The sequence below is a fragment of the Carcharodon carcharias genome, chromosome 2 (genome assembly GCF_017639515.1).
Source record: "Carcharodon carcharias isolate sCarCar2 chromosome 2, sCarCar2.pri, whole genome shotgun sequence".
NCBI classification, from domain to species: Eukaryota; Metazoa; Chordata; class Chondrichthyes; order Lamniformes; family Lamnidae; genus Carcharodon; species Carcharodon carcharias.
This window is the reverse complement of record NC_054468.1, coordinates 211,250,253-211,277,631: the sequence shown is the minus strand read 5'-3', so window position 1 is coordinate 211,277,631 and position 27,379 is coordinate 211,250,253. Positions and strand designations below refer to the sequence as shown.

Genomic DNA, 27,379 nt, shown 5'->3' with positions numbered 1-27,379 from the left:
ACCTTTGGTTTTTGAAACATTGCTCTTTAGTCCCATATTATCGCAAAATGTCTGGACTAGCTTAAGGTTCCGTTCCATCCCAGTGTGGGAGTCGCTTAGGAGGTCAATATCGTCAGCGAAGGCCAGTGCAGAACAGTTGACTTTTTTGCCACCCAGGTGCATAGAAATGCCTGAGTTGGCCTTCTCCAGGGAGCATACCAGTGGGTCCAAAGCTATGTTAAATAGAATTGGTGATAGGGAGTCGCCTTGCTTGACCCCGCCCCCCCCTAGCAATTTTTATTGCAGAGGTCTTAGTTCTGTTTCCTTCGCCACTGTGGTATTATCAGAATACAGATCTTCGACCAACGGGATGATGTCTGTAGGTAAACTCATTTTGTGTAATGCTTTGGCAAGTAAGTTATGTCCAACAGAGTCAAATGCTTTGGCGAGAGCAACAAAGACAACTGCAAGGTCCTTCCAATTGTTCTTAGCTCCTTTAAATGATGTTTTCGAGAATCGCAATGTTTTCATTACGTCTGATTTAAACAGTAGAGAGAAGAGCTGGGGAAGTCTCATGGCGTCTTTCTTATGAATATCCTGGATAGCTTCCAGGTTCATCCAACCTGGGCCTGCTGCGCTTTTCTCATCAATCCCCTGGATTACAGTACTCATCCTTCCTTTTCCTCTATAGGCCTCATTGGCAACCCGTCGTCCTTTTGACCAGAGTATTTAGCAAAGTTACTGAGATTCGCTTGGTTGTTAGGTGTTGACGGTTTAATATGAAAATTCCACTCCAGCTCTTCCCTAGTGACAGGGCATAAACATGTAAATGGCACCCCCATGATCTGTCTAGCAAGTTGACATCTATTGAATTTGTAGAGCATGCGGGTTGCTCTAGATAGTGCTTTCTGGGTTGCACATCTATTCCTTGCACCGGTGTTATCATAACACTTTTCTTTTCCTTAGTTGCATTTATCCCATTTTCAACATTAACCTTAATCTTCCCGGAACTAAAAATTACCTTTAAAATATTACTATGAACCGTGATTAGTTATTAATAAGAGGCAACTTGATTGAAACATATAAGATCCTGAGGGGACTTGACAGGGTGGATGTGGAGAGGATGTTTCCACTTGTGGGAGAATCTACAACTGGTGGGGGTGGGGGGGGGGGGGGGGGGGGGGGGGGGGGGGTGGTCACTGTTTAAAAATAAGAGGTTGCCCATTTAAATCAAAGATGAGGATTTTTTTTTTCTCTCAGAGAGTCATGAGTCTTTGGAACTCTCTTCCTGAAAAGGTGATGGAAGCAGAATCTTTAATTATTTTTAAGGCAGAGGTGGATAGATTCTTAGTAAGCAAGAGGCTGATAAGTTATCGGGAATAGGTGGGATGCAGATCTGAGGTTACTATCAGATCAGCCGTGATCTTATTAAATGGCGGAGCAGGCTCGAGGGGCCAAATGGCCTTCTCCTGCTCCTTGTTCATATGTTCGTATGATCTAAGCAAAAACTTCCATAGGAAAACAGGACTGTCTCTGTGCCCTAGCCACCATCCCCTAGCAACTCCCCATCAACCAACATTATCAAAAGTAGATTATCTAGCAATTCATGCATTTGCTGTGTGTGGATCTTTGCTGTGTGCAAACTGATAGCTGCATTTGCCTACAAAATGATAGCAACTGCACTTCAAAAATAATCCATTTGTTGTGAAGCATATTTGAGATGTTCTGTGGCTATGAACACTGCTATATAAAATACATTTTTTTTTCTTTTTAGGCTAATTTCAATTCTTGGAATAGACTACTCTGAAACTGCTTTGGAACTGCCAAACTGGATTCAAAAGTGCTTTGTGTTACTGAGTGTGTGATTGACCTAATTTATCAGTCAAACTCTGGTGTCTGGGAATGAGGTACTGCAGGTCAATGGTTAATTGAGGTCCAGAGGGCAATGTCTAATCGGATAGATATCATAACATCTTGTAATTCCTACTGACACTATACTTATCTTTTAAAGTCTGTCACTGTACCATACTATAGAAGAAAAAATACAATGAGATCAAGCTATATAAGTAGAAAGCTTCTTGAGTCAGAAAATCCAATGAAGGGGCAGGCCAAAACCCACTAACACCATAGATATGTGCCTAACTGCACCCTGCTTTCTAGGTTAGGACTATTTAAATAGTTCTTAATTGATTGTGGTCCATCTGAAGTGGTAAGTGGTCCAGTTGTGATATTAAGTGAGTAAAATACCTCTTTCTCAATTGACCAGTTTTGTACTGCAATCAATCACTCTGCAATCCTTCTAAATTTTGAATCCCCCATGCCCCAATATGGCCTTTAGCAATACTTGAAAGGAGGGATGCACAGACATTCCTTTCACCCAATGTTGCTAGGACCCAAAGGGAGGACAGCACATTGTAGAATGTGTTTCCCACATTTGCATGGTGTCATAATACACCTTCTTCTACCTTGGGAACAGAAAATCTAATGAGTGGATTCTGAGCAGAGTTTCAGTTTGCCACATGGGATGTACACTCTCTTTCCACTGGGACACATCCATAACCTAAATACAGGTAGCTCAGCCTCAGGCTAGCAGAACTAAGGCTTAAGAACACATAACTGTTCTAAGAGTACTATCCTGAAGATAAAATGGAACTGTCAGCAGCAGTGGCTGTCCTCAATTTGATGATGATGTCTAATCAAGATCTGCAGGTCGAGAACCAGTCCATTCAGACACTTGAAGACCCACAGCAGAAATTTGTGACCGGAGTGTGTCACTGATACTAGTCCAGGTCTCACTGCAGTACAGGAGTGTGCTGATGACAACTGCTTTGTACACTAGGACTTTTGTTGGCTTGCAGAGGGCTTTATTGTCAAACACTTGCTGCCATAAACTATAGAAGACTGAACTGACGCAGCTGATCCAGCGTACAATCTCCTTATCAATGCTGGCCTTTTGAGAGAGGTGGCTGCCAAGGTGTGGGAAGTGCTCAACATATTCCAGTGTCTCTTCTTCAACATATATGGGAGGTAGAATATTTGGCCGACCATGTAAGGGTTGATGAGAGTTTTGTTCTGGCAAGTTTCTCGTATGCAGAATTGAAGACTTGAGGGTGGCTTGTAAATCTGCTGCAGAAAGGGCAGTGATGTTGCAGTCATCTGCAAACAGTAGATCATGTATCATATATCTATGATAGTCAGTTTACTTTTGGCATGGAGAAGACTGAGGTTAAGGAGCCATTTAGATGGTATTTAATAGTGACATCAAAGGGTAGCTAACCTTTGATGAGGTGAATAGCCACTGTCAGGCAGATTGTAAATAGTACAGAGACTATCACACAGCCTTGCTTGACCTCAGTCTGGATTTTGAAGGCAACTGTTTCAGATTTCCTACTCAAGACAGTTACAGTCATATCATCATGAAGCAGTTGCAGGACTGTGATAAAGTTCCTTGGCCATCCAAATCTTTGGAGCACAATCCACAGAGCCTCACAATTTACTGAGCAAAATGCTTTGGTCAGGTGAATGAATGCAGTGAAGAGTTTTTGGTGTTGTTCTCGACAGTTTTCTTAGATTTGTCTGGCAACAAAGACAATATTGGATGGCCCTCTGGAAGGTCTAAAACCACGCTGTGTCTTGGGGGGATTTCCTTAGCCACAGGAAGTGGGCAATTCAGGAGAATGCATGTCAGGATTTCCCTGCTATGGACAGACCTTGATAGTTTCCACAGCATGATTTATTTCCCTTCTTGTCGCATTTCTGAAGTCAGGGGAGAGTTCTTTTTCTTTCCAAAACTGCAAGCAAAAGTCTGCCAGCTTTGAAGACTTCAGCTGGAGCACCATCAGGGCCACAGGCTTTGTTGTTTATCATCCACTTAATTGCTTGTTGCAGCTCTCCCATCGATGGTGGTTTACTCATGGATTCTACCACAGGGCACTGGGGAATAACCTGGTGAGTATCAGCTGCCACTGTGGATTTACGGTTGTGGAGTTGTTCAAAATGTTCTTTCCAGTGCTGACGTAAGGTATTGTCGTTCTTAAGAAGGTAGACACCATCCTGTGAGCGAAGGGGGTTTTGTCCATTTGACCTTGGTCTATAGATGGCCCTAGTGGCTTCAAATAAGCTTTGCATATCATAATGGTCAGCATGTTATTCAATCTCTTGGGTTTTCTCTTCCCATCACTTGTCCATTATCTTCCAGATTTGGTTTTGGGCATCAGCCTTGAGCTGTTGAAATGCTGCCTTCTTGAATTGTGCCCTTGGTTTGTTCTGCCAGGCAATGAAGGCTGCTCACTTTTGTTCCAGGAGGTCACATATTTCAGCATTGTTTTCATTGATCCAGTGCAGGTGACAGGGATGCTCGAACCCGAAGATCTGGACATAGCAGTCTAGTACAGCTTGAGTACATGTTTGAGCCCACTGTTTTGGAATTAAGTTGGAGGTGTGACAATTGGTCCAGATTGGTCGTGGTCTGCATTTGGGGAACTCCTCTCCACAGTCTGGCTGCTTTAGGCCTGAGACATTGATCTTCTTCCTCTTGGACTTTTGGGCCTGGGAATGTCTCGGTATTAGGTGGATGTCCATCACCGACCAAACAAGGCCAGCAGGCATCAGTCCCCTCAAGGATTGAATGATGCAGACATCATTTAGGTCTTTAACCCAAACAATGAATAATCGGGATGTGTCAATGCTTTGATCTAGGATACTTCCATGTGGTTTTGTATTTGTCCTCAAGGCAAAAGAGGGTTTTTGTTCTAATGAGACCATGCTGAGCATACTTTGTCAGCAGTACGACACCATTTGCATTGGTTTTTCCCAGGTCTGTTTTTCCCAATGGCTTCGCTCCAGACATCAGAGTAACAGCCAACCCTGGCAGACCCCAGGAGCATGATCCTTTTCTTCTTTTCAGAATAGAACTTTGCCTTAACATCTTCATCGGAGTCAAGTGGTGGAATTTTATGGCAGCAGGATTTTACGTGCCCGCCAAAGTCAACGGAGTTTAGAATGGCTCGTTGCATTTTACCACCCCGTCCAAAATCCAGCACTGATGATGGTGGCATATTGGTTACGGGGTGTAGGTGAATGTTATGGGTCTTTCATTTATACAAATGGGGAGTTCTGGCAGTGCATCCAAGATCCTGTTCCGGATGGCAAAACCTACTCTATGGACACAAACGTCGCTGTCAGCTTTTCTTTTCCAGTAGAAAGCATATTCGCTGTTTGTTCCTTCAGCTGTCCCTCATCAGTAAGTCCCACCGAGGCAGCGATGTCAACTTGGAGTTTTGACTTCTCATGTGACATAATTGCAGTTCTTCTTTCCGGACGATCACTCTTGAAGTTATTCATGAGTGTTCTAACATTACAAGTTGCAAAATTTAAAGTTTTCTTTCTTTGACCATAAGGTGGTGATCCTACATGGTGTTCCCCATGTTCCCCAGCCAGGAGAAAGTGGGACAGCCTATTTTTAGGGCACCTTTCCTAGCCCCCTCCCTATTTGGGGTGAGCAGAGGGTATCCTAAAGAGGACTGCTCAGTCCCAGATGCTGCTGCCCAAAGACACCTCTATCCCAACACAGGTGTCCAATGACATTGGTGCATCTGCCACCTGCATGCAGATTCTTGATTAAGGACTCCCAGGTTCATATCCCAGTCACCACTGCTCCATCTCCACAGGATTTGGCATGGATCCTGGTAGACCTGTCTGTGACTTTGTTGAATGTGGGAATCTTGGGGCGCCGTCATTGTTCACATGATCTTGACAGGTTGGCGATCAGATTTCGGTGATGTGCCAAACCACGATGAGTGGGACCACCTTGCCACTGCAGTCTTCTTCCACCCTCATAGCTGATGAGATACACTCTTCCTTTGCCTGTTCTGCCATTGAGGACTTTTTGGACTGCACTTTGTCTGGCAGCTGCCCCCGACTTCACCGCCACCAATGGCCCTTCCAGGAGCAAGGAGCTCCCGCCTGCGTTGCTCAAGGAAGTATCACAGTGTGCAAGCCTCTCCACCACATCAAGGTGGCAATCCATGGAGGGAACATGGATCATGGTGCTTCTATATCCAAAAATTTACTATTCTAATTGTGTTGTTTGCTAATCTTTAAAATATTTCTCTACCGAGCAATGATTTATTTCTCTTGATTTTCCTTATTGTAAATTAATATTTGCATTACCATATTTTCTGTTGACTTAGTCCAATACTGTTGTCTATACAATTATGTAATAGAAAGGAAGTCAGACAAATAGCACGATTTACAAACTTGTACCACAGAAACACTATTATGTCAACATCTCACCTATCATCAACTTACTGTTGACAAGCTTGGTGTTTTGTCAATGAGGCTCATCATCTATCAACAAATTTAAAAACTTGTCAACAGCAGATCAATGGGTGAGAAATTTTCCGTTACGGAAGTCATCAGACTGCCCTAACTCTTCAGCAGCTAACTGTTCAGACTTGCTAGACCCAACAACACCAGCAAGTCTGCATGGTTCAATTCACAATCTCTGCTGAATTTGCTGACATGGCACTAGCTGTGCCATATCAGAACTCTGCCATTGGGTCTTAAAGAAGTTATATCATTCAGGGTTACTACTTCTGATTGATGGCTGATGGCTACTCTGGAAGTGCGAGTACATGGATGTAGAGCGTAGACATTACTGGGTTTATCCATTCTGCACCCTAGTACTGGACAGCCTATAAATACTGAATGTCAAAGCTTATATGAATCATGCCATGTGATTTATGAACCAGGTGGGTGAAGTACCAGTCCGATTCCAGGATCTGTGCAACTATATCTCAGGAGAAGGGGGGAAGGCAAAAACTTGATGAGGAACAAATGAAGGAGTACCAGACACAAAACAAAACATTTTACATCCAAAGCATTCAGCTTTTGGCCTGGACAGGTTTCCCAGCCAGAAGACAGGCTTGGCTTCCAGTCAGGCAGGGAGCACTCCAAGTAGGTCGGATCCCCTGGTGGGGGTCCAATCCCAGGGAGGTCTGGTTCCTGACACTTGGGGGAGTCCAATCCCCGATCCTGGAATGTGGTGTGGTGGAACGGGGGGGGGGGGGGTCCCATCCGAAAGATGGGGCCAATTCCCTGATCTGGGGGTGCTCTGATTCCGAAGGGGGGAGCGGCCAAACCCTGACCCTGGAAAGGGTTTTACCAAGGGAGCTGGAGGTGATTCTAATGATGGGGGTGCTTGGGGGATTGGGAGAAAGCAATTTAGCTCCTCCTGGTCCACAAGGACTGCTATTAAGCCTTCTCCCTGAGGCTGTCTTCATCTTGCTGCAGCTGTCCAGTCACAGTTAAACTTTCAAAGCAGGTTAAATACAATGTTTCAAAGCTTGCTAACATATAACCAATCCACCTTCTGGGAGTGGGATGAATTCCCAACCCCTTCTGTCTTGGTAAAACTCAGAAGTCAGTTGACTTCCCAATGTCCTGAGTATTTTTGTCCATTAAATCCAGCTCCCCACCTGCATCAATCCCACATTATAATTCCCCCTTCAACACCACAGAAGATAAGCAATTCATTTGGTCTTAATTATTTCTACACTACAGTTAAACACTTCTCTAATCAGGTTAGTAAAGGTTACCTGACATTACACTCAATAGAAAGAATAAGATCTGTTTGCGTCTGGAAAAAGCAATTTGCCCGTGCTAGGTAAGTTTGCTTGTAGGTTTGTAGTATGTATAAGGTTTCTGATTATTTTATGATAACTTTTAAGTCTTACCACCTTAACACATAACCATAATGCCAACTGTAGTCTCGGCACCCTCTCACACTCTGAGGGAGGTGCAGGGAGAGCGGGGAGAGGTGTTACTGGGACATCTTAAATGTGAAAGTCACCTACAAGGGGTATTGTGCCTCAAAGCACAGTGGAGAAGCACCAGAGATGATGGCGACCTACCTGATGTGAGAATCATTAATGTACCATTAATTTTATTCGAGAAGAGGGCCCATAACGCCTGTGTGAAGTCCATGACAGATGGTGGCGCGCCCACCCTGGCTGTGCTAACTCAGATGGAGGAGGACATCCTGTACCTCACCAGTCAGCAGGAGGCCAAATCGATGGGCACAGGAGAGGCTAGAGTTAGTTTTGGAGCTGATGAGTATCCTAAGGACCCTCTCTCGGCAATGGGGTCAATTTCTGAGAATGGAATGGCGGTTGGGATAGGTGAGTGAGGCACAAGAGTTCAAGTTCAAAACATCTGGGCCATGCATCATGTGTTGCATGTCTGTGTCTGAGATGAAGCTACGTTGACTCAGTATCCCTCCTCATTATTGATATACACTGACCCTCCTTATTCCTTTGCAGATCATTTATTGATGCGACTGTACAACCACCCCAAGGGTCCAATGTTAACCTCTGAGGAAGAGGAGGGGTTGTCAGAGTGTGCACTGTCCCATCTTCATTCTGCACCTAGCTCCAGTACAGATAATGGCACTCGTTGGGTTTGCACATGTCGGCTGAAATGGTTCCACAAACTGGGGGCAGCTCTGCACACTCACTGGACCAGCTGCTGGAGGCTGTGACAGTGCAGGCTGCTGACTCCCAGAGGAGTATGGGAGACCAGGATGATGTTGAGTCCTAAGCAGATGACAAGCCTCTGGTGTTGTCCATAAGGCAGCATATGTTGTACGTTGCAACAGGAGATCCCTGAAGATCTGGGGAACTTCCAGACATTATGCTTACCCTGGCATAGACAGTGGAGAAGTCCAACCAGCCATGAGCACTGTGATCACTCTCTGCTCTGAACGCATGGCTTCCTTCATCAAGAGATTGGTGACTTTCATGGAGAGCCAGGCCCAGCAGTTTTAAACGAAGGGTTACTGGGTATATGTTCAGACCTGCAAACTCTCACATTGTAAATGACCTGAAGTAGACATTGCCAGTCCGAGGGATGGACAAGGCGCCTGGTGTCTACACTGGGTCCTCTTGCATCTCTGATAAGCAGGGAGGGCCGTGTGGACCTCACAAAGGTGAATGAGCAGCAGTTGTTTGCATCTGGGGGCTCCTCTCGAGGTGCTCTTGATGGTGACTGCCACTCCTCCATCTCTCTGCCAGTGACACCAGGGCCTCAGCACACTGCGGAGACAGATGAGCCTCCTGTCACTGAGCAGGAACTCCTCACAATGCCATGGCCCTCATGGCTTCAGGGGACTAGAGGACATTAGACAAGGTTGTCCAAGCCAACTGAGTTTCAGAGTCAGCAGCCTGCCTCCATTACAGCTGGTGGCGCTGGGGAAGTACCACAGCAATGTACCCATAAATAAATGAAGAAATCACTATAAACACAGAGGGATAATAACTAGTGTTTGCTGCATGTGTAATGCTGAGTTTTGTGCTGTTAACCTGATCTTTATTAAATGCGTCAGTTAAAATATTTATTTGACTGTTAATATGTCAACTGGGGACTAACTCACAATGATAGAGTTTGCAGAGCCAGGAAACCTTCTGACGAACATCATGAGAGCCTTTGGAAATATATTGTGTTTGGTTCATATGCCAGGACAGAGGTCGGTTGTCACCTCCACTCTGTAGTTTGCAAGATGTCAGCAAGACCTTGGCTGAACTGTCTTACAAGGGCCTCTTCATCTCTCTGGCACCCATTCTCTGCTGCCCACCATGTAGGTTGCTATAGTCATGTTCAGTGCTTTGTTCATCCTCCAAATCATTGCTGGACTCATCATCTGAGGAATCTGGGTGGCCCTCCAGCTCCTCAGTCACAAGAGCTTCTCCTCTTTGCAGTGCCAAGTTGTGCAGTGCACTACACATGATGATCAAGGAAACATGATCTGAGGTGTACTGCAAGGTGGCAGCACAGCGGTACAGGTAATGGAAACACATAATGAGCAGACCTAAGGCTCTCTCAATGGTCACCATGGTGGGGGCATGGCTTGCATTGCTGGTTGCTGGTGACCAGCAACCCTCATCCCCCTCTCCTTCTCGTTCTCTTTTCCTCACTGGAGGAGCCTCTACCGGAGAGGTCTATTCCCACGGCTTCTGTTGCTGCAGACAGCCCTGAAATTGTCCCTCCTTGGTTCAAGTCCCTCTTCCAAGTGAGTGTCTCAGAGATGTCTCCTTTAATTCCTCAGCAGCAAAATCAGTCAATATTTAGACACTGAACAATCCCACAACCCTTCCTACAAATGCAGCTGCAAACCCCTACTCCTCTCTAGTGCCTGTTCTTCTCTCTTCTTCTTGCAGAACTAGATTAACAGAATCAGGTTTTGTCATCCTTACATTCTTATATAGCTATTACTTTATTTCTATGATTCGAGATAAATGAAAAACAAATTATTTGTGGTATAATTAACAGTGGTAAAAACAGAGTTCTGTAACAACACGGTTTACTTCTTAGTCTCCATTCAGCTACCTCATTATAGACAAAGCAAGCTCTCTGAGGCATGCTGCCACAATTCCCACCCACCCTGCAACCCTCTGAGGCACTCTACCATGATTCCTGCTCACCTGTGCGTCCTGTGCAACTACTGTTAAATTGCATGGGCTGCATTAAATCAGGGACAATTGCTTTGAAAAATACTTAAATTATTCCAAAATTGGCCTTAAACGGAAGAGTGACAGGCTTCCAATTTTTGGGCCTTCTCACGCCCGATTTAACGCTCAGTCGGGAAGGACCGCCTCCCAGTCATTAAATTCTGCCTGAGAGCTCATTTATTGATAACGATCACACAGGAATTTTTATGCATTTTCATAGAGAAACAGCAGCATGGGGTGTAAAGGAAAGCATTTCTGTGATATACGAGTTAGCCACGCCATGGGAATGTGTTGACTTGAAGTATGAAAAGTTAGCTTCAGTTAACACCTACAAAACAGAGTGAGGAATGTTCAGCACCTGTGCTCCACTAAAAGTAAATCAGGTGTGTTTGGGTTGAAGAGAATTGTTTTTAAAGTTATAGGAGGAGTGAAATCCTAACAATTTTGATATGTTCAAAACCCGCAAATCTCCTTGACAAATGGTCATTCAGTAACACCCAGGGAAAGGCTGAACGTTTCTTGTACTTAGCAGGCAGAACTAGATTAACAGAATCAGGTTTTGTCATCCTTACATTCTTATATAGCTATTACTTTATTTCTATGATTCGAGATAAATGAAAAACAAATTATTTGTGGTATAATCAACAGTGGTAAAAACAGAGTTCTGTAACAACACGGTTTACTTCTTAGTCTCCATTCAGCTACCTCATTATAGACATAAAAACAGAAAGTGCTGGAAAAACTCAGGAGGTCTGGCAGCATCTGTGGGGAAAGAAACAGAGAATCCAATATGACTCTTCTTTGAACTGTTCCCAAAGAAGGGTCATATTGGATTCGAAGCATTAACCATGTTTCTCTCTCCACAGATGCTGTCAGACCTGATGAGCTTTTCCAGCCCTTTCTGTTTTTATTTCAGATTTCCAGCATCCGTAGTATTTTAGTTTTATCTCATTTTAGACTGTTACTTTCTTCAGGGTTTAGAATGCCAAGACAAGTTACGGGTTTTAAATATGCATGTAAAATGTATGACTTATTTCTTTTAAAAAATTAACAATTAGTCATTGCATATTTAGATAAATGCTATAATCTCATCTACTGAAAGGAAACCATATATTTACATACATACATTTGTAGCCTTCACTTATTGTGCCTCCTGTGCGTAGAATGAGGAAATACTTTACATAAGTACTAACCATAGTCAGTGTTTTCTGGCTCCCAACAGTTTGATGGCCAAAAGTATGGTGTCTGCAGAAAACAAAGGAGAACATATTTGTAGTTCATTGGTTTCTTTTGAAAGCTTCAAATAATAGTTCATTTTTCATTTCAGGTAATATAGCATGTCTCAAAGATGTGATAATGTTGAATATTGACTTTTAATTCATCAGCTGAAAACAGGGATTAGACTTTTAAAAAGACAGAGTTTTTGAAACTGACTGAAATGATTTCAATAAATAAAAACAGAAACTGCTGGAAAAACACAGCAGGTCTGGCAACATCTGTGGAGAAAGAAACAGGGTTAATGCTTCGAGTCCATATGACTTTTCTTCTGAGCTGAAGGGAGGTAGAAATGTGATGGGTTTCATGCTGTTGAAGAGAGGGGTGGAGCAGGTGGAGCAAAATGGAAGGTCAGGGCTAGGTAGGAGCTCAGGAGAGATTTGACAAAGATGTCATGGAAACAAGACAAAGGGAGCGATGATGATAGTGTTAAATACTAAGGCAGGTGTCAATAGTAGCATAAAGGTCAGTTAACAGAATGCATTAACAGCAGAACAAGGGTCAGCGCTCTCTGAAAGTAAAACATGAAAACAAGTTACAGACAGTGCCTTGGGGGGAGGGGTGGAAAGAAATATAAAAAAAATTAAAATGGAGGTCAGAGTTCATGGCTGAAGCTGTTGAGTCCACAAGGTGTAAAGTGCCTAATTGGAAGGCGACATGCTGTTCCTCCAGTTTGCGCTGGACTTCACTGGAATATTGTAGCAGGTCGAGGACAGACATGTGAGTATGAGAGCAAGATGGTGAATTGAAATGGTGAGCGACAGGAAGGTCGGGGTCATGCTTGCGGACTGAGCGAAGGTGCTCCACAAGATGGTCACCCATTCTGTGTTTAGTCTCCCCAAGGTAGAGGAGGCCCCATTGTGAGCAGCAAAAGTGGTAGGTTAAATTGAAAGAAGTGCAAGTGAATCACTGCTTTACCCAAAAGGAGTGTTTGGGGCCTTGGACTGAAGGAGGGATGGAGCCTTCTGCAATTGTATGGGAAGGTGCTACGGAAAAGGGATGAGGTGTTAGGGGTGATGGAGGAAACATGGAATTTAGAAAATAGGAGCAGGAGTAGGTCTTTTGGCCCTTCAAGCCTGCTCCGCCATTCAATAAGATCATGGCTGATCCTTTAACTCAACATCATACTCCTGTTCTTTCCCTATACCCCTTAACACTTTTAGAGCCTAGAAATCTATCTATTTCCTTTTTAAATATATTCAGTCACTTGGCGTCCAGAGCCCTCTGTGGCACAGAATTCCACAGGTCACCACCCTCAGACTGAAGAAGTTTCTCCTCATCTCAGGCCCAAATGGTCGACCCCGTGTCCTGAGATTGCGACCCCTGGTTCAACATTCCCCCCCAGCCAGAGGAAACATCATCCCTACTTCCAGTCTGTCCAGCCCTGTCAGAATTTTGTATATTTCAATGGGATCCCCTCTCATTCTTCTAAGCTCCAGTGAATACAGACCTAGTCGGCCTAATCTCTCCTGATATGACAATACTACCATCCCAGGAATCAGTCTGGTGAACCTCTGCTGCACTTCCTTTATGGCAATTATATCTTTTTTTAGGTAAGGAGACCAAAACTGCACACACTGCTCCAGGTGTGGTCTCACCAAGGCCTTGTACAGCTGCAGTAAGACATCCTTACTCCTGTACTCAAGTCCTCTTTCAATACAAGCCAACAATCCATTTGCCTTCGTAACTGCTTGCTGCATCTGCATGCTTGTTTTCAGTGACTGGTGTACAGGGACACCCAGGTCCCTTTGTACATCAATATTTCTCAATCTATCACCATTTAAATAATACTCTGCCATTCTGTTTTTCCAACTGAAGTGGATAACTTCACACTTATCCACAATACACTGCATTGCCATGTATTTGCCCACTCACTCAACATTTCTAAAACACCTTGAAGCCCCTTAACATCCTCCTCACCACTCACATCCTCACCTAGTTTCATGTCATCAGCAAACTTGGAAATATCACATTTGGCTCCCTCATCCAAATCATGAATATAAATTGTGAATAGCTGGGGTCCAAGCACTGATTCCTCTCTTTGTAATTTTATGCTTCCATCAAACTGCCTGTTGTCATTGGCAAAAAATGGCCGTGACCCAATAATGCAATGTATCCTGACATTGTTATAAGGTTACCTGACCAATAAAATACAATAGACTGGAAATTATTGCAAGCGACATAACTGTACAAATATGCAACATACTTATAGCTGAGCAGAAGGTTTACTATCTCTGGAGTTTTCTGTGGATCAGGTGATGACACCTCATTCACCATCCTAGATGAGCCTGAGCCGCATTATGCACTCCTCTTTCATCGTGTCCAAGTGACTGACTCTTTGATGGTAGTTCTGCTGGCTCTGGTAATTCGATCTATGAATCCTGTTCTTTCCATGCCCGCAAGATTCATGGATCAGACTCTCTTCCTGCGTAAGCTGTTCTAAGACAGCCAATAGCAATTGCAGTCCCCGTACTTAAGGCCAGAAATATTCTCAGTGCCAATCACTGCTGCTCAAGTTGTAATTTTACTTCACAATCTTGTCTTTTATTCAGTTGACTAAATGTGGATTTGACTTGCAGTACAATGCTCACTTTTCATTCTTACCTCCTCCAGAATAATTCATCCCTTGTGATTGGATCCATAGCCAAAAACAAACTTTTTTCCATTATATTTTGAGTAGGGGCAATCTTCAGTGTAGCACTTAACATGGATGAATAACCTATAATCACAACACTAAATAGACACTTCTACATTTTCAGTAACATTAGCAAACATGCAAAGTGTAAGGTGCAGTTATATAATATTTGAGGGCATAATGATAAATGTGTTTGACAGATATTTCTTTGCAGCACCCTCCAGTCCAATGCATGCTAAACTAGAAAACTTAGCAAAAATGGATAGATTAGTGATGGCAATGTTGCCATATCATCCTTTGGAAGCACCACCCTCTGATTGTAAATGGAACACTAAAGTTTACAGTACAGAAAACAGCCATTTGATCCATTTTGTCTATGCCAGATCTTTGTGAAAGCAACTTGAAACTAATCTTCTCCTTACAACCTACCTTTTTGACAAAGTTTTCAGACATCTGCTCTAATATGTGGCTCAGGTGTCACATGTTATAATGTTGCTGTGATGGGCTGTGGTACGTTTTGCTATATTGAAGCTAAATGCAATTTGTTGTTTTGTTGTAGCATCATGGTTAATCTATATCTTTACATGATGTACACTGAAATAATATTAAATGGGGTTGAAATCATGCAATGGGATATTATATGAAATGCATTATTTTAGATTAAGTCACTTTTGTTAATATAGTGAATGAAGGAATTTCATACAAATACATTAATGAGTTTGTAACTTATATTGCATGTTACTATTGCAACCTATGTTCAGATGGGATTGACACAAGGCTGCTTTTCCTTATCGCTGTTGATAGTCAAAAGTAGTGTACTTGCTGTTACCGTCAGTTATTTCATGGAGAAAGTCACAGCTTCTGAGTCAAGTGCAAGGTATTTTAAGATAGTTAAAAAATAATAAACTAGTTAAGAATATTAAACTAGCTGGAAAAGCTAACTAATTAGAAAGAGGCAAATATTAGCCATTTATTGTCTGTAACATACTAACAGATCATGAACTCTGAAACATGTATCAGTTTTAAAAAAGTTTGCAATCTCTTTGCATTGAATATTTAGGGATTAAGTCAATATTTAACATGAGCTTTGGTGGCTGCCTTGGTGATTCTGCTTTGCTTCTGAATTAAAAAGTAAGTGACTTAATTTACATGAGTTTTTAATGCATTTTCACACTGGGATAGGAATTTCCAGCAGGGTCAAAATTGCTTCACATGGCCCAGCGATTTACTCCTGATGTGAAAAGGAAGAGTGGGAATAAACAATAAACAAAAGCTTGTGCATGTATGGATAAAAAAGGATCAGGTAAATATGAGAAACAAAGCATTTTGAATGTCAAGGGCAGAATTTTATGCCCGTGGGTGGGTGCACGCCCGACCTCATTGGGCATAAAGTTGCACGTGATTATGTTGGGCGAGCATCCCAATGTCACCACCCACTCGCGATATTTAGGCCAGCGGGCAGCACGAGAGTCGGCAGTGCACCCGCCGACAATTAAGAGGCCTATTAAGGCTATTAGTCAATTAATGAACTGCTATTTTTCATTGCCTGTCCAATCTTATGGTTGGTGAGCAGGTAAATCTGCCAGGCGCCCTTTGGATTTTTGAGGAAACCTCATCCAAGGGCAGGATGAATTTTCTGATAATTTTTTTAAAATGAAAATGTTTGGGCAGAATTTTTATCCTCAACATGCTTACGTGAGTGATTCTTATGTGTAGAAATTTTTTCCAAGATTTTAAAATCTTTATTTAAGGGTTTAAAATTCTTCAGCTCTCTGAGGCAGTTCTCTACACGCACCCCTGCGCCTGCGCAGACTTCAGCTCTCGCTTTCCTCCTGCCCTCACCCTGGCTGCACTGAGACTTTCAGCGTGCATTTCACGCTGGCTGGTCATTACATGCGGTCAGGGTCCGATCGTGGGTGACAGGCTGTTTCCCAGCTGCTCTCAAGCCCACCTGCCGCGCCCGCCCGACAACCTCAAAATCTTGCCCTTAGTTATGTTTAAGCTCAGCTTATGTTACTGGCCAAGTAATCCAGAGGCCTGCATAAATGAACCAAAGGCATGGGTTCAAATCCCATGGCACCTGTGGAATTTAAATTCAATTAGTTAAATAAATCTGGAACTTAAAAGTAAGTGCCACTAATGGGAGGATCAGTAAAATAATGCATTATCATAAAAACCTACTTGGTTCACTAATGTATTTTAGGGATGGAAATCTGCTGTCCTTACCCAGTCTGGATCTATATGTGACAATTTGCTTGACTCTTAACTTCCCTCTGAAATGGCCTAGTAAATCATTCAGTTGTATTCAGGAAGAAGGCTTACCACCATCTTCTCAATGGCAATGGCAGGAATAAATGCTGGCCTTGCCAGTGATGCCCATAAATGAACAAAAATCCCACTTTAAGTAGTATATTGTGATGTAATCGCCTTCAACAATCAATTGAAAACTACTGAAGGCATACATGGGCGAAATTACATTAATATGAAGTGAATTCTGACTGGAGACAAGGTAAAACAGCTGAATAGGAAACCACAGTGGATGCATGAATTCTCCACATGCAATTTTGGGTCTTAAAGCGATGTAAGGAGAGCCTTCAAACAAAAACGTACCCCTTGGTTTCATACACATTCTCAGAAATTGCCGTGTAATGTTGCTTGCCTATATTCAAAGTGATTGTCTTTAAAAGATAATTCATAGTGTGAGGTATTACGCGACAAAATAAATTCATTTTTGGCCTGATTTTAGGAAACAGAAGTAAATTTAAATACTGCTTTCCATTATCTTTCTGCCCTAACGTTTTCTGGGTTCAAGTCTCACTCCGGCACAAAAATCAGGGATAACGCTCCAGAGCAGCACTGTTGAAGGTGCTGCCTCGCAGATGAGACATTAAGCCACGTCCCCATCTGCCAGCTCAGGTGGATGTAAAAGATTCCATGGTGCTATTTTGAAGAAGAGCATGGGAGTTATCCGTGGTGTCCTGGCCAATATCTATTCCTCAATTAACATCACAAAAACAATTTATCTGGTCATTATCGCATTGCTGCGCATAAATTGGCTGCCGCATTTCTGACATTACAACGGTGACTGCACTTCAAAAGTACTTCATGGCCAGGATTTTCTGCTCGTCAGGCGGGCTTGGCGGGGGTGAGCGGGAGCAGCAGCGAATCGAACCGCCACTCACGATTGGGCCGTGACTGCCATTTCACGCTAACTAGCCAACTAACGGCCAGCCAGCGTGAATCACGCGCTGCAGCGCTCAGCACTGCCTGCGTGGCAGGGGAGGAGGGTGAGCACGGAACTTCGCACACGCACACATGTGCATGCAGTAAAAGCTTCCTGAAACATAGAGCTGCCTCAGGGAGCTGAAGCTTTTTGAACATAAAAAAATAAAGAATTTAAAAATGTTAAGCAGGGACACGTTACATCATTTTCCCACATTATACTCCATCTGCCAAGTTTTTTGCCCACTCACTTAACTTATATATGTACTTTTGCAGACTGCCTGCCCAGAATTTTCCAGCCCCCAACCCCACCCTGGCGGGCTTCCCTGTGGTGGGGCCGGTGAGCCACTGAAATCTCCGTTCACATCAGCAGGACCAGAAGATCCCACCAGCGTGAGGGGCTGGAAAATTCCGGCCCTCATGTTCTCTTCACAACTTACTTTCCTGTCTATCTTTGCGTCATCAGCAAATTTAGCAACCATACTTGCGGTTCCTTCATCCGAGTCGTTGACATAGATTGTAAATAGTTGAGGCCCCAGCACTGATCTCTGTGCATTCCACTCGGCATATCTTGCCAACCTGAAAATGACCCATCTATGCCTACTCTGATTCCAGTTAGCTAACCAATCCTCTATCCATGCTAATATGTTATCCCCTACACCATGAGCTCTTATTTTGCATAGTAGCCTTTGATATAGCACCTTGTCAAATGCTTTCTGGAAATCTAAGTACAGCACATCCAAGGGTTGGGAGTGTAAAATTGGGTAGGATGGCGTGGGCTGCCATGCTCATTGCCTACCCACCTCTGCTGGTATTTTAAGTGGTCAATTAGTGGCCACTTAAGGGTCTCTTTCTGCTATTCCTAGCAGCGAGGGAGCAGGGTATCTACTGTTTGGGATTCCTGTTCCCCACAGACGGCCCCCACCAGTGGCAAGAGCTCCCACACTTGAAACCACCCCCCCCCCCCCCATCCCCCCAACATACCCCTGTGCCTGGACCAACCCACTTACCTTTACTATGGCTCAAATGCTGGTCCTGGTCCCACCGCTCCCTGTGGGACCACTGGGACTGAAGAGTTGCCTGCTCTTTAATAGGCTGACAGCTCTTGGAGGCGGGAAATCCTGACTCAGGGGAAGGCGGAAGCCACGGCTTCAGGCAACTAATTGCCTGAGCCATGCGGAATTCAGTCACGGCTTCCAGGGCTCGTGAAGGCGGCTTGCCCCAGCCTTTCCAGGTGGTGGGTGTGGTCACCACCCCTGCATTAAATCCCAGCCGTACAGTCAGAATCGCAAACTGCACCACAGTTAATTGCAACTCTGGGTTTAAATGGAAAGAAGAATTCCAGATGGAGCTGAAGAGTGAAAGCATGCACTGCCAAAGTCATGGAATTGTATACAGTGTGTTAATGAGTTGTCCACTGGTGACTGAACATAGTCATGTGATTAATTAAGTGGCTTGTTTTTAGTTTCTCAGTGGGTTATGAACAAGATAGATCACAAGCAGCAACATTTTAAGATGCTGTAATTTTTTATTTATAGTTTACAGTACAGGAGATAACTATTTGGCCCATTTATCTATGCCTGTTTCTTGAAACGTTCAAATTTTCCTTGCAAAAACATTATTGGCTTTGTCAGAGAGAGGCGCAATGGCCCAATTAAGAAGTGTTTGAAAGAACAAATTCAGATGTGGCTTGCCAATGGGTATTAAGTCTTAATTTGAGTGTTACAAGGGCTCCAAGAGTTCGAATATGAGGAGAAACTACATAAATTAGACATATTGCCTGGAATATAGAGGAGTGATTTAATTGAGGTTTTTATAATTTTGAAAGAAATTGATAGGGTAAATAGAGAGCAACTTCTGTTGTTGGTCAGGGAGAAAAGCACGAGGGGGTATATCCTTAAAATTAAAGCCAGATATTCAAAAAAAATTAGGAAGCACATCTTCATTCAAAGGGTGGTAGAAGAGTGAATCTATACCCACAAAAACGCAGTAGATGCTAGCTTAATTAATCATTTTAAATCTAAGATCAATAGCCAAGGGTATGGAGGAATATGGAGCCAAAGTGAGTGGATGGAGTTATAAATAAAGATAATTGAAAATCTATTTGAATGGGGAACAGACTTGAGGGCCTGAATGGCCTAGCCCTCTTCCTATATTCTTAAAATTGTCAGCTTGGCTTAGTAGTATTGCTTTCATCTCTGAGGAAACAGCATGCTAGCTGAAACCTAACAATGAGCTTCAGCACTTCATCCAGCCTCGCTTCATCATATTGGGACAGGAGGAGTTTTTCATATCAGTCATGAAACAAAAACTGGGTCTGCTTTTTCAGGTGGACATAAAAGATCCCAATGCACTACTTGAAGAAGGACAAGACAATTTTCCTATTAGCAGACCTGTAATGTTAACTCTTGTTACTCTTTTCACAGATGCTGCCAGATCTTGCTGAGTATTTCCAACATTTTCTGGTAATATTGCAGATTTCCAGCAAAGGCAATATTCTGTTTTCATGTGTGAAGCAGTTCTCCTAGTGTCTTGGCTGACATTTATCCCTCAATCGATACCACTAAAAACAAATTAACTGGCCAATTAATCATGTTTGCTGTTCGAGATACTTTGCCGCACACAAATTGTCTGCTGTCTTACCCTACATAACAACAGCGATGACTTTCAAAGTTCTTCATTGGTTGTGAAGCACTTTGGTGCAACCTGAGAGTGGAAAAGGTTCTTTATAAATGCAATACTTCCTTTCTGCTGGTGTTATTGATTATGCCAGAATAAACACATTTAAATAGAAATGTGCAGTGTATGCACATAAATTTCCATGCAAACTCATTCACATAACTTCAGGGCAAATTTAGACTGATCTATGAGCCATTATAATGTTGGGAGAAGAAAACTGGGTTTGGTGACAATTAAATGAACATGCCGCAACAGTCTGACAAAAATTCTTAATCTTTGGAAGACCATCAACAAAAACTCAATTCGCTATGAGACTTAGCCAAAGCTGAAAGGGAAAAGGACTAAGAAGATTCAGCAAAAATAAAAGGGAAGGAAACCTGAGGTTTAGGCATGATTCTGCAAACAATGGAACAGCAAGTTTAACAGACATAAGTTAATACTCAAACAAAAGCAAAATAAAAATGATTCACTTTTACTTTCAACAATTAGTTTGCATTTAGCCTACCTGAAATCTGTAAAAAGTCCCATCATCCTTCAACGTCAGTACATGGTCTGAGATCGGAAAGAAATATCCATGAGCTGCCATCAGTGTTCCAAGATGCAGTGCTTCGACTGTTCGAAGGAAATAGAGAACAACATCAGAAGTGTTTAATTTTGTTAGCAGGCTTAAATGCTGTGTTACATTGTCATTGACCTGCCTAACATATTAAATATTTATGAAAGCAACAGAACCATATCATGTTTGATAAAAGCCCATTCTATATTTTGTATAATCATAATGAAGCTCAAATCAGCATAATGAGTTAAATGAAAAAAGAGTAAACAGGTGAAACTCAAATATCTCTGGTAAGCAATAGGAGTAAGAATTTTTAAAGCCTGCTTTAAGCAAGAGTGGATGGGTTGTGTGTGTGTGTGTGTGTGTGTGTGTGTGTGTGTGTGTGTGGGGGGGGGCGGCGGCGCGGGGGGGTTGGTGGCTTTGGGAGGTGTGAAGAATAGCAATTGCTTTGGATATCAGTAGCAGAGACTACCAGCGCTTGTCTTGGAGCAGCCCGTGTGAGGTTGATAACTCATATTCTGTTTAAAGCATGCTACTCTTGGAGTTCCAGAATGCTTGTATTGTTTTTATCGACAAGGAGGGTAAAATGAATGAGACCATATATTACAGTGAATCTGGTGATGTCACTGACTCCTAAAAGGGCACTTCGAATTAACATGGCGCACACTGCGATTCCTTTGGAGGCCCATAAAATATTTCAGGAAACAACAGGCTATATTTTGTCCTTCTGAGGAATATTTAGGGCAGTTTGAGGCTTTGAATGATGCTGTGAAACAACAGGTGGCATTTAATGCAGGTGACAGGAGTCTTGTCCGCTGGCTGGTGAGCCAGGGAAAGCCTTGCATTATCTCCTTTGGAGAAGGTCCAATCCCAGAAGGAAAAAACAGTAAAAACTGGGAAATAAGAATATTGGTCCGAACTGTTTTTTTCTTTCTGGGCTGGTAAGTGGCCAGTGATGGGCCTTCCCCGGGATTAAGGGGGACTATCCACAAGCCTTCCTGCCCCAGACTTAATCAGGGCAAGAGGCCAGGAGGCAGCAGGATCTCCATCCAGCATCCTCCCGTCTTATTAAATGCACTCCCCTCTCCTCCAAACTCACCTCAGGGGTGGGCATTAAATTCTGCCCAATTTGTGGACTGGGAGAAACCCACCAGTTAAGGAGTTGCAGGTAAAAAAAAACATTGTCAAATTCTGTATTTTATCTGGGACGTGTATTCCAGCTTCAAGGTCTGTGTTAAGGGTACCTGCATGATAACCTTGAAAGAATGAAGCAAGGTTGTTTACTGTTAGCCATTCTAATCCATATTTTCAATAATGTGTTAGATAGTATTGTGCGGGTTGTATCAATATCACTGAAACGCTGCTGAATAACTAGCAAATAGGAAGTCAAATCAAATCCGACTGATGTATTGACAAATATTAGGAAACAGAATTTGGTTCTAAGAGCAGTTATTTCCTGGTGTTAATGCAGCACACTTTTCCACCAATGATTTTCCATTGTTCTATGGGTGTGATGATAAGTTCAGTGCCCCTGTGCACCTCACAGAGATGCAAGTTTGGGAGTAGGGTCACAACACGAAATAGTAAAAAGCAACATTGACACGCTTATTTTCCATAGTGTAAGTGACTCTGAGACGAACTGAAATCAAGCACTTTTCTGACTAATATCATTCAAAATTCTACTTCTTAATATTTGCAATACATCAGTCATATTTGTCATTCTATTTGCTGGTCATTCAGTAGCATTTCAGTGTTACTGATAGAAAGAAAATCTTCACCTGTCAGGGCGTGTGGGTTTTTACACAGCCAGCAAGTTAATAGACCTGAAACTGCCAGCGAGTCGGGAAGCTGGCATGAACCTGTCAATTCCCACCCTAAGCCTGAACGTGTTCAGGAATGTGTGGAAAACCTCTGTGGGACAGGCAGGTCTGCCATTCAAATATGTTAAATGATCATTTTAACCTAGAATTCTGACTTTAGTTCTGTGGTGTGCAGTGTCTCCCAGAGCTCACCCCGGGAAAGCAAGGTGAAGAGGCCTGCAGGAATTGGCAGGGTTAAAAAGTTGGCAGGTAAGAAAGGTTATAAATACAGAGATGCGTCACCTGCTTCCTTGCCTAAGTGAAAGGCATTTGCTCATAGGACTTGTTCTTATATCCCTTCACTGCTTTGGAGGCAATTTCCAACGTTGTGGAGGACATTTCTGCTGCCTTGAAGTTTTTTGCCTTTAATCTGCGCTTCCCAGCTGTCAGACTTCACAGCTGCATGACAGCCACTTACACAGCTCCACCTTGGAGGTCAGATGAGGAACATGAGGAGCAGTAGGAGCCTTCTCCTCAAACCCCTGCTGCTCAGCAGGACAGAAGGATGAGCACAGAGCTTGGGCTCATAGAGGATGATAATCTCAATGCAGGGTATACAGGCAGATGAGTGGTTTCTTGGGCTCCAACTTTCCTAACAAGTAGTCTCTGACAGTTGCAGCCTCCTGGAAGAGGACTTCCTTCCATCTGGACCCGGTGGACATGCATTGCCAATGGCAGTCAAGTTCACCACGGCCCTTAACATTTGCATTCAGATCCTTCCAAGGATATTCGTCAAACCTCACAAGTGCATCTCACAGATGATGAATGCCATGTTTGCCAGGGGCCAGAACTTACATGCACTATGCTACTGATGAGGCCGGTCAGAATGAGGGCGCACTTGGATTTGCCGCTCCGGCTCGATTTCCAATAGCCCAGCAATAGATTGCACACATGTAGGAATAAAGACATCCTCAGATCACCTAGAAGTATTCACCAGCTGACAGGGGTACTCCATCAATATTTGGCTGGTCTGCACCCACCAAAAGATCATTATGCATGTCTAAGGTATCCATGGGGCTGCCATGGTGTATTCATTCTACACTAGTCAAGTCTCCCAGATATAGTCACACCTCAAAACACAGTCATTGGATGGCTTCTCAGAGTCAAGGTCTACCCTTTAGAGTCCTGGCCGATGACACCTGTGAGGTGCCAAGCCCTGATGCTCAAGAAAGGTACAACTGAAATCACATGAACATGAGAATTGTAACTGAGCAAGCAGTCAGGATACTGACAATGTGATTCAGGTGGCTGGACAGAGCTGCTGTGCTCTTCAGTGTGGACCTGGCAAGGGTCTCCAGAATGGTGGGGCTTGGGTATACCTTATACAACATTGCACCTACAGTGAGAACTGGAGCTCCAGGAGGAGGATGATGATGAGCGCTCTGCATCTTCAGAGGAGGAACAACAGGAGGAGCAATAGGAGAAAGCGCCTGATGTGGCAAGGACATCAAGGTGTGGCCAGGATGGACTGATTCAGACATGCTTTAGTTCACCTGAGGCAGTTATCTGGCATATGGATTCTGAACACAGTGTGTCCCCCACCACCAGTCCCAGCATAAAGCAACAATTCAATTCCCTTACAGGCTGGCCTCTGAACTGCCTGCTCAGCTCGTGATTCGGCAGGCCTTCCCAAAAGGAGGCAAGATGAGTCTCCTCGACACCTCTCCAGCCAGCACGCGAGATACCAGTCGCCTCCATGAGATTCTTCCCCTGAGTGTGCAGGCCACTGTTTTGGACCAGCTTGCAGCTGGTGGCCTGCTTTATCTGATGCTCCATGCAGGTGACCACTCTTTCCCTGGAGGTAGGCTTCAGTGCCAAGGCCTGAGGCATCATGGAACTCATGCTAGAGACAGATTCCTTCAATTTCCCTACAACAGTGCACAATGCAACTGCAAAATCCCACATAATTTCTGCCATTGCTCCAGAATCATTCTCTTCATTAATGGCTAATCTGACTCAGCATCCTTGGCTAGCTGAGCGCAGCTTGCAGGGTCCTACACTCTCTGACAGTGACTCTCCACTGCTGTACTTATCTCCAATGCCTGCTCCTGTTTTCTTGTGATGTGTGCTTCACCATGTGGCTCCCTGTCTTGGTAGCCCCAACAAGGTGTGTGTATCTGAGCTGGTGGAGGATGCAAATAGGTCTTGCGATGGTATATCCTCAGAGCGAGTGGCCTCCTCTTTGTCCTTTTCTGGCACCAGTTCCTGAAGGCCGCGTGCAGGACGGATGAGAGATATGAAATAGAACTGACAAAGTGAAATCACCAAGTCTTTATGAGTGTGAGTTGTATGCCATGTGACTGTTTGACATTTAATTCTGTCACCAAGGGCAGAATTTTCTGCCTGTTGCGCAGGTTAAGCGGGAATGGGCGCGGACCCGATCGACGCTCCCGATTGGGGCCGTGCCGCCATTTTACGTGGGCGGTCCAATTAAGGCCCACCCAGCGTGACGTGCACTGGGAAGTGCTGTGTGCTCCCAGTGCGGGCGAAGTGGGGGTTCCCTGAGTCGGGAGTGCGCTCTTTCACGTATGTGCGCAAAAGAGCGCAGAAATCTCCCTGAGGCACAGAGATGCCTCAGGGAGATTAATTTTAAATCCAAAAAGTTTAATAAAGTGGTGAGAAAATTTGTATGACCTGTCCCCTCATGTGAAACTGTTACATCAGCTCGGACATGTGCATTAATTTCAATAAAAATTATCAAAATTTAAAATCATTCATGAAACCTCATCCCGCCCGTGGATGAGGTTCCATGAAAAATGCGAAGGCCGCCTGGGCCCTTCGCCTGCCCGCCAACTTTAAGATTGGACGGGCAGCTCTGTTAATTATTTTAATTGAGAGTTGAATGGCCTTAATAGGCCTTTTGACAGTTCGGAGGGCGCACAGCTGATTTGGGTGCGTGCCCGCTGAACTGAAAGTCTCAATGACGCGCCGTGATGTCGGGACGCACGCCGAACATCATGTGTCATTTTACGCCTCGGCAAACAGGCCCCGCCCCGGCCCTCTGAGCCGATGATTCAATCCCAAGTGTCTGGGAGATCCCCATTTCTCCATATCCAATGACCAGGATAGTTGAAACCCAACATATCACCCATCATCTCCTCCTCTGCAGCTGTCAAGATGGACACAACTGGAGGGTCACCTCTGGTTCTCTCCCTCTCCTCTGTGTTCTATGCTGTCTTCTCCTTCAAGGAGAGAAAGAAGGTACCCATGAGTGTCAGCTGTGGAATGTTTTGAGAGAATGGAGGGATTATTTTTGCAGAGATCACTGTGAGGGATGGGTGATGCCTAGCTGTTTTCTGAGGTTGCCTTCTTTCCCCCCATCCACAGGAAACAAAATCATCTTGCCGGCTCCCGAATCAGCCTGTGAACTCCCTGCCTAGCAGCACCACTGATGTACCTACATCATATGGACAGCTGCAGGCTAAGGTCCATGCTAAACAAGGGGCCCGTCTGTCACCCAGAAAATCCTGATGGTGCCATTAACTTTCCCCAACTGGCTCATTGACGGTGCCCATTGGCTACCCACCAATCGCAAATTTGCTCCTGATCCCACCTCCAAACCTGCCTCTCAGGGACTGGGAAAATTCAACCCATTATCAACTTGTGAAGCACAAATAGCCTAAAACTAGGAAGTATCAGGATTACTGTAGATGGGGCCAGTTTAATGGCCCTGGAAACCTAATATGCAGCATAGAGGAGGATGATGCAGGTTTGGTCTCATCTTCGGGGTGTCACCACTCATTGCAATTGCTAGTTTTCCAATGGCCAACTGAACACTCCTATTTAAACAGCTTTTGATGAAGCAGATTGTCAGACAGTGATGCACCACAGTGGAAATTCAGAAAGGCACAAAACCTTCAGCCCATCGAGGCCATGCCTTCTGCAGATCTTATACTCTTTATATTGAACTCTGCCCAATCAGGTTAGTTCCCTGAGGGAAAGTTCTGCATTAATGCATCCTGATCCTTCAAAAGGTACTTAGACAATATGTTTAGAATTCATTTTTAAATGTCAATTCTTCAAACTTGACTTGTTTCTTACCAGAAATAAGACCTTCTTCCCCAGCACACAGAAACCATTAGATCCCACGAGTATTTCATCCACTCAGATTACACTGACTCCTTATAACCTGCAATTCTATTCCTGACATTGATCTTTCTTGATAGGGTTAATCAATACAACCTTAACTGCTTTTGCTGAGCTATTCTATGGGGGAGAGAAATACATTTCTGCGACATGGGCCATGGTTCAATAGTCCTGAGTAGAAACAAGCCTGCAGACAAAGGAAATACTGTCACTTGCAAAGGATGAGGTTTGAAGTTACCAGGACCTTGAAGCTTTCTGTATGGAGAAGAGGTATGTATCTAACTGTAAGTTCCTGGTTTTGGCTGGCAGGTGTCCAAATATAACAGAACAATCTGACAGCATTAGTGGCAGCAGCCAGAGGTGGAAACTATCAAACATGACTGATGACAATTCTGGAGGAAAAGAATGAATAATAAATTGCTCGTTGACAGCTGGTGGCATTGTGTCAGGACGATGAAATGTTCCATGAACACAAACCTATTGAGATTTTCACTGCTGGGCAAACCTTGCTTCGCAGCTGGTTCTGCTCCATGGTAACATGGAGGTGGAAAGATTGCTCGCTGGAACAAACAGAATGAAAAAC

The 27,379-nt window shown here is 43.9% G+C and overlaps 1 protein-coding gene across 4 annotated transcripts in view; it reads right to left on the bottom strand.

The window, feature by feature from the left end:
- Positions 1–27,379, bottom strand: part of LOC121273535 (regulator of G-protein signaling 7) — a 464,890-nt gene that overhangs the window by 77,574 nt on the left and 359,937 nt on the right. For all 4 annotated transcript variants that reach the window (XM_041180714.1, XM_041180722.1, XM_041180727.1 and 1 more), the window contains 2 exons: positions 20,801–20,907; positions 11,678–11,729 (listed from right to left, as the gene is read on the bottom strand). In XM_041180714.1, coding sequence (XP_041036648.1) covers positions 11,678–11,729; positions 20,801–20,907 — 159 coding nt within the window. The remainder of the gene's footprint in view (positions 1–11,677; positions 11,730–20,800; positions 20,908–27,379) is intronic.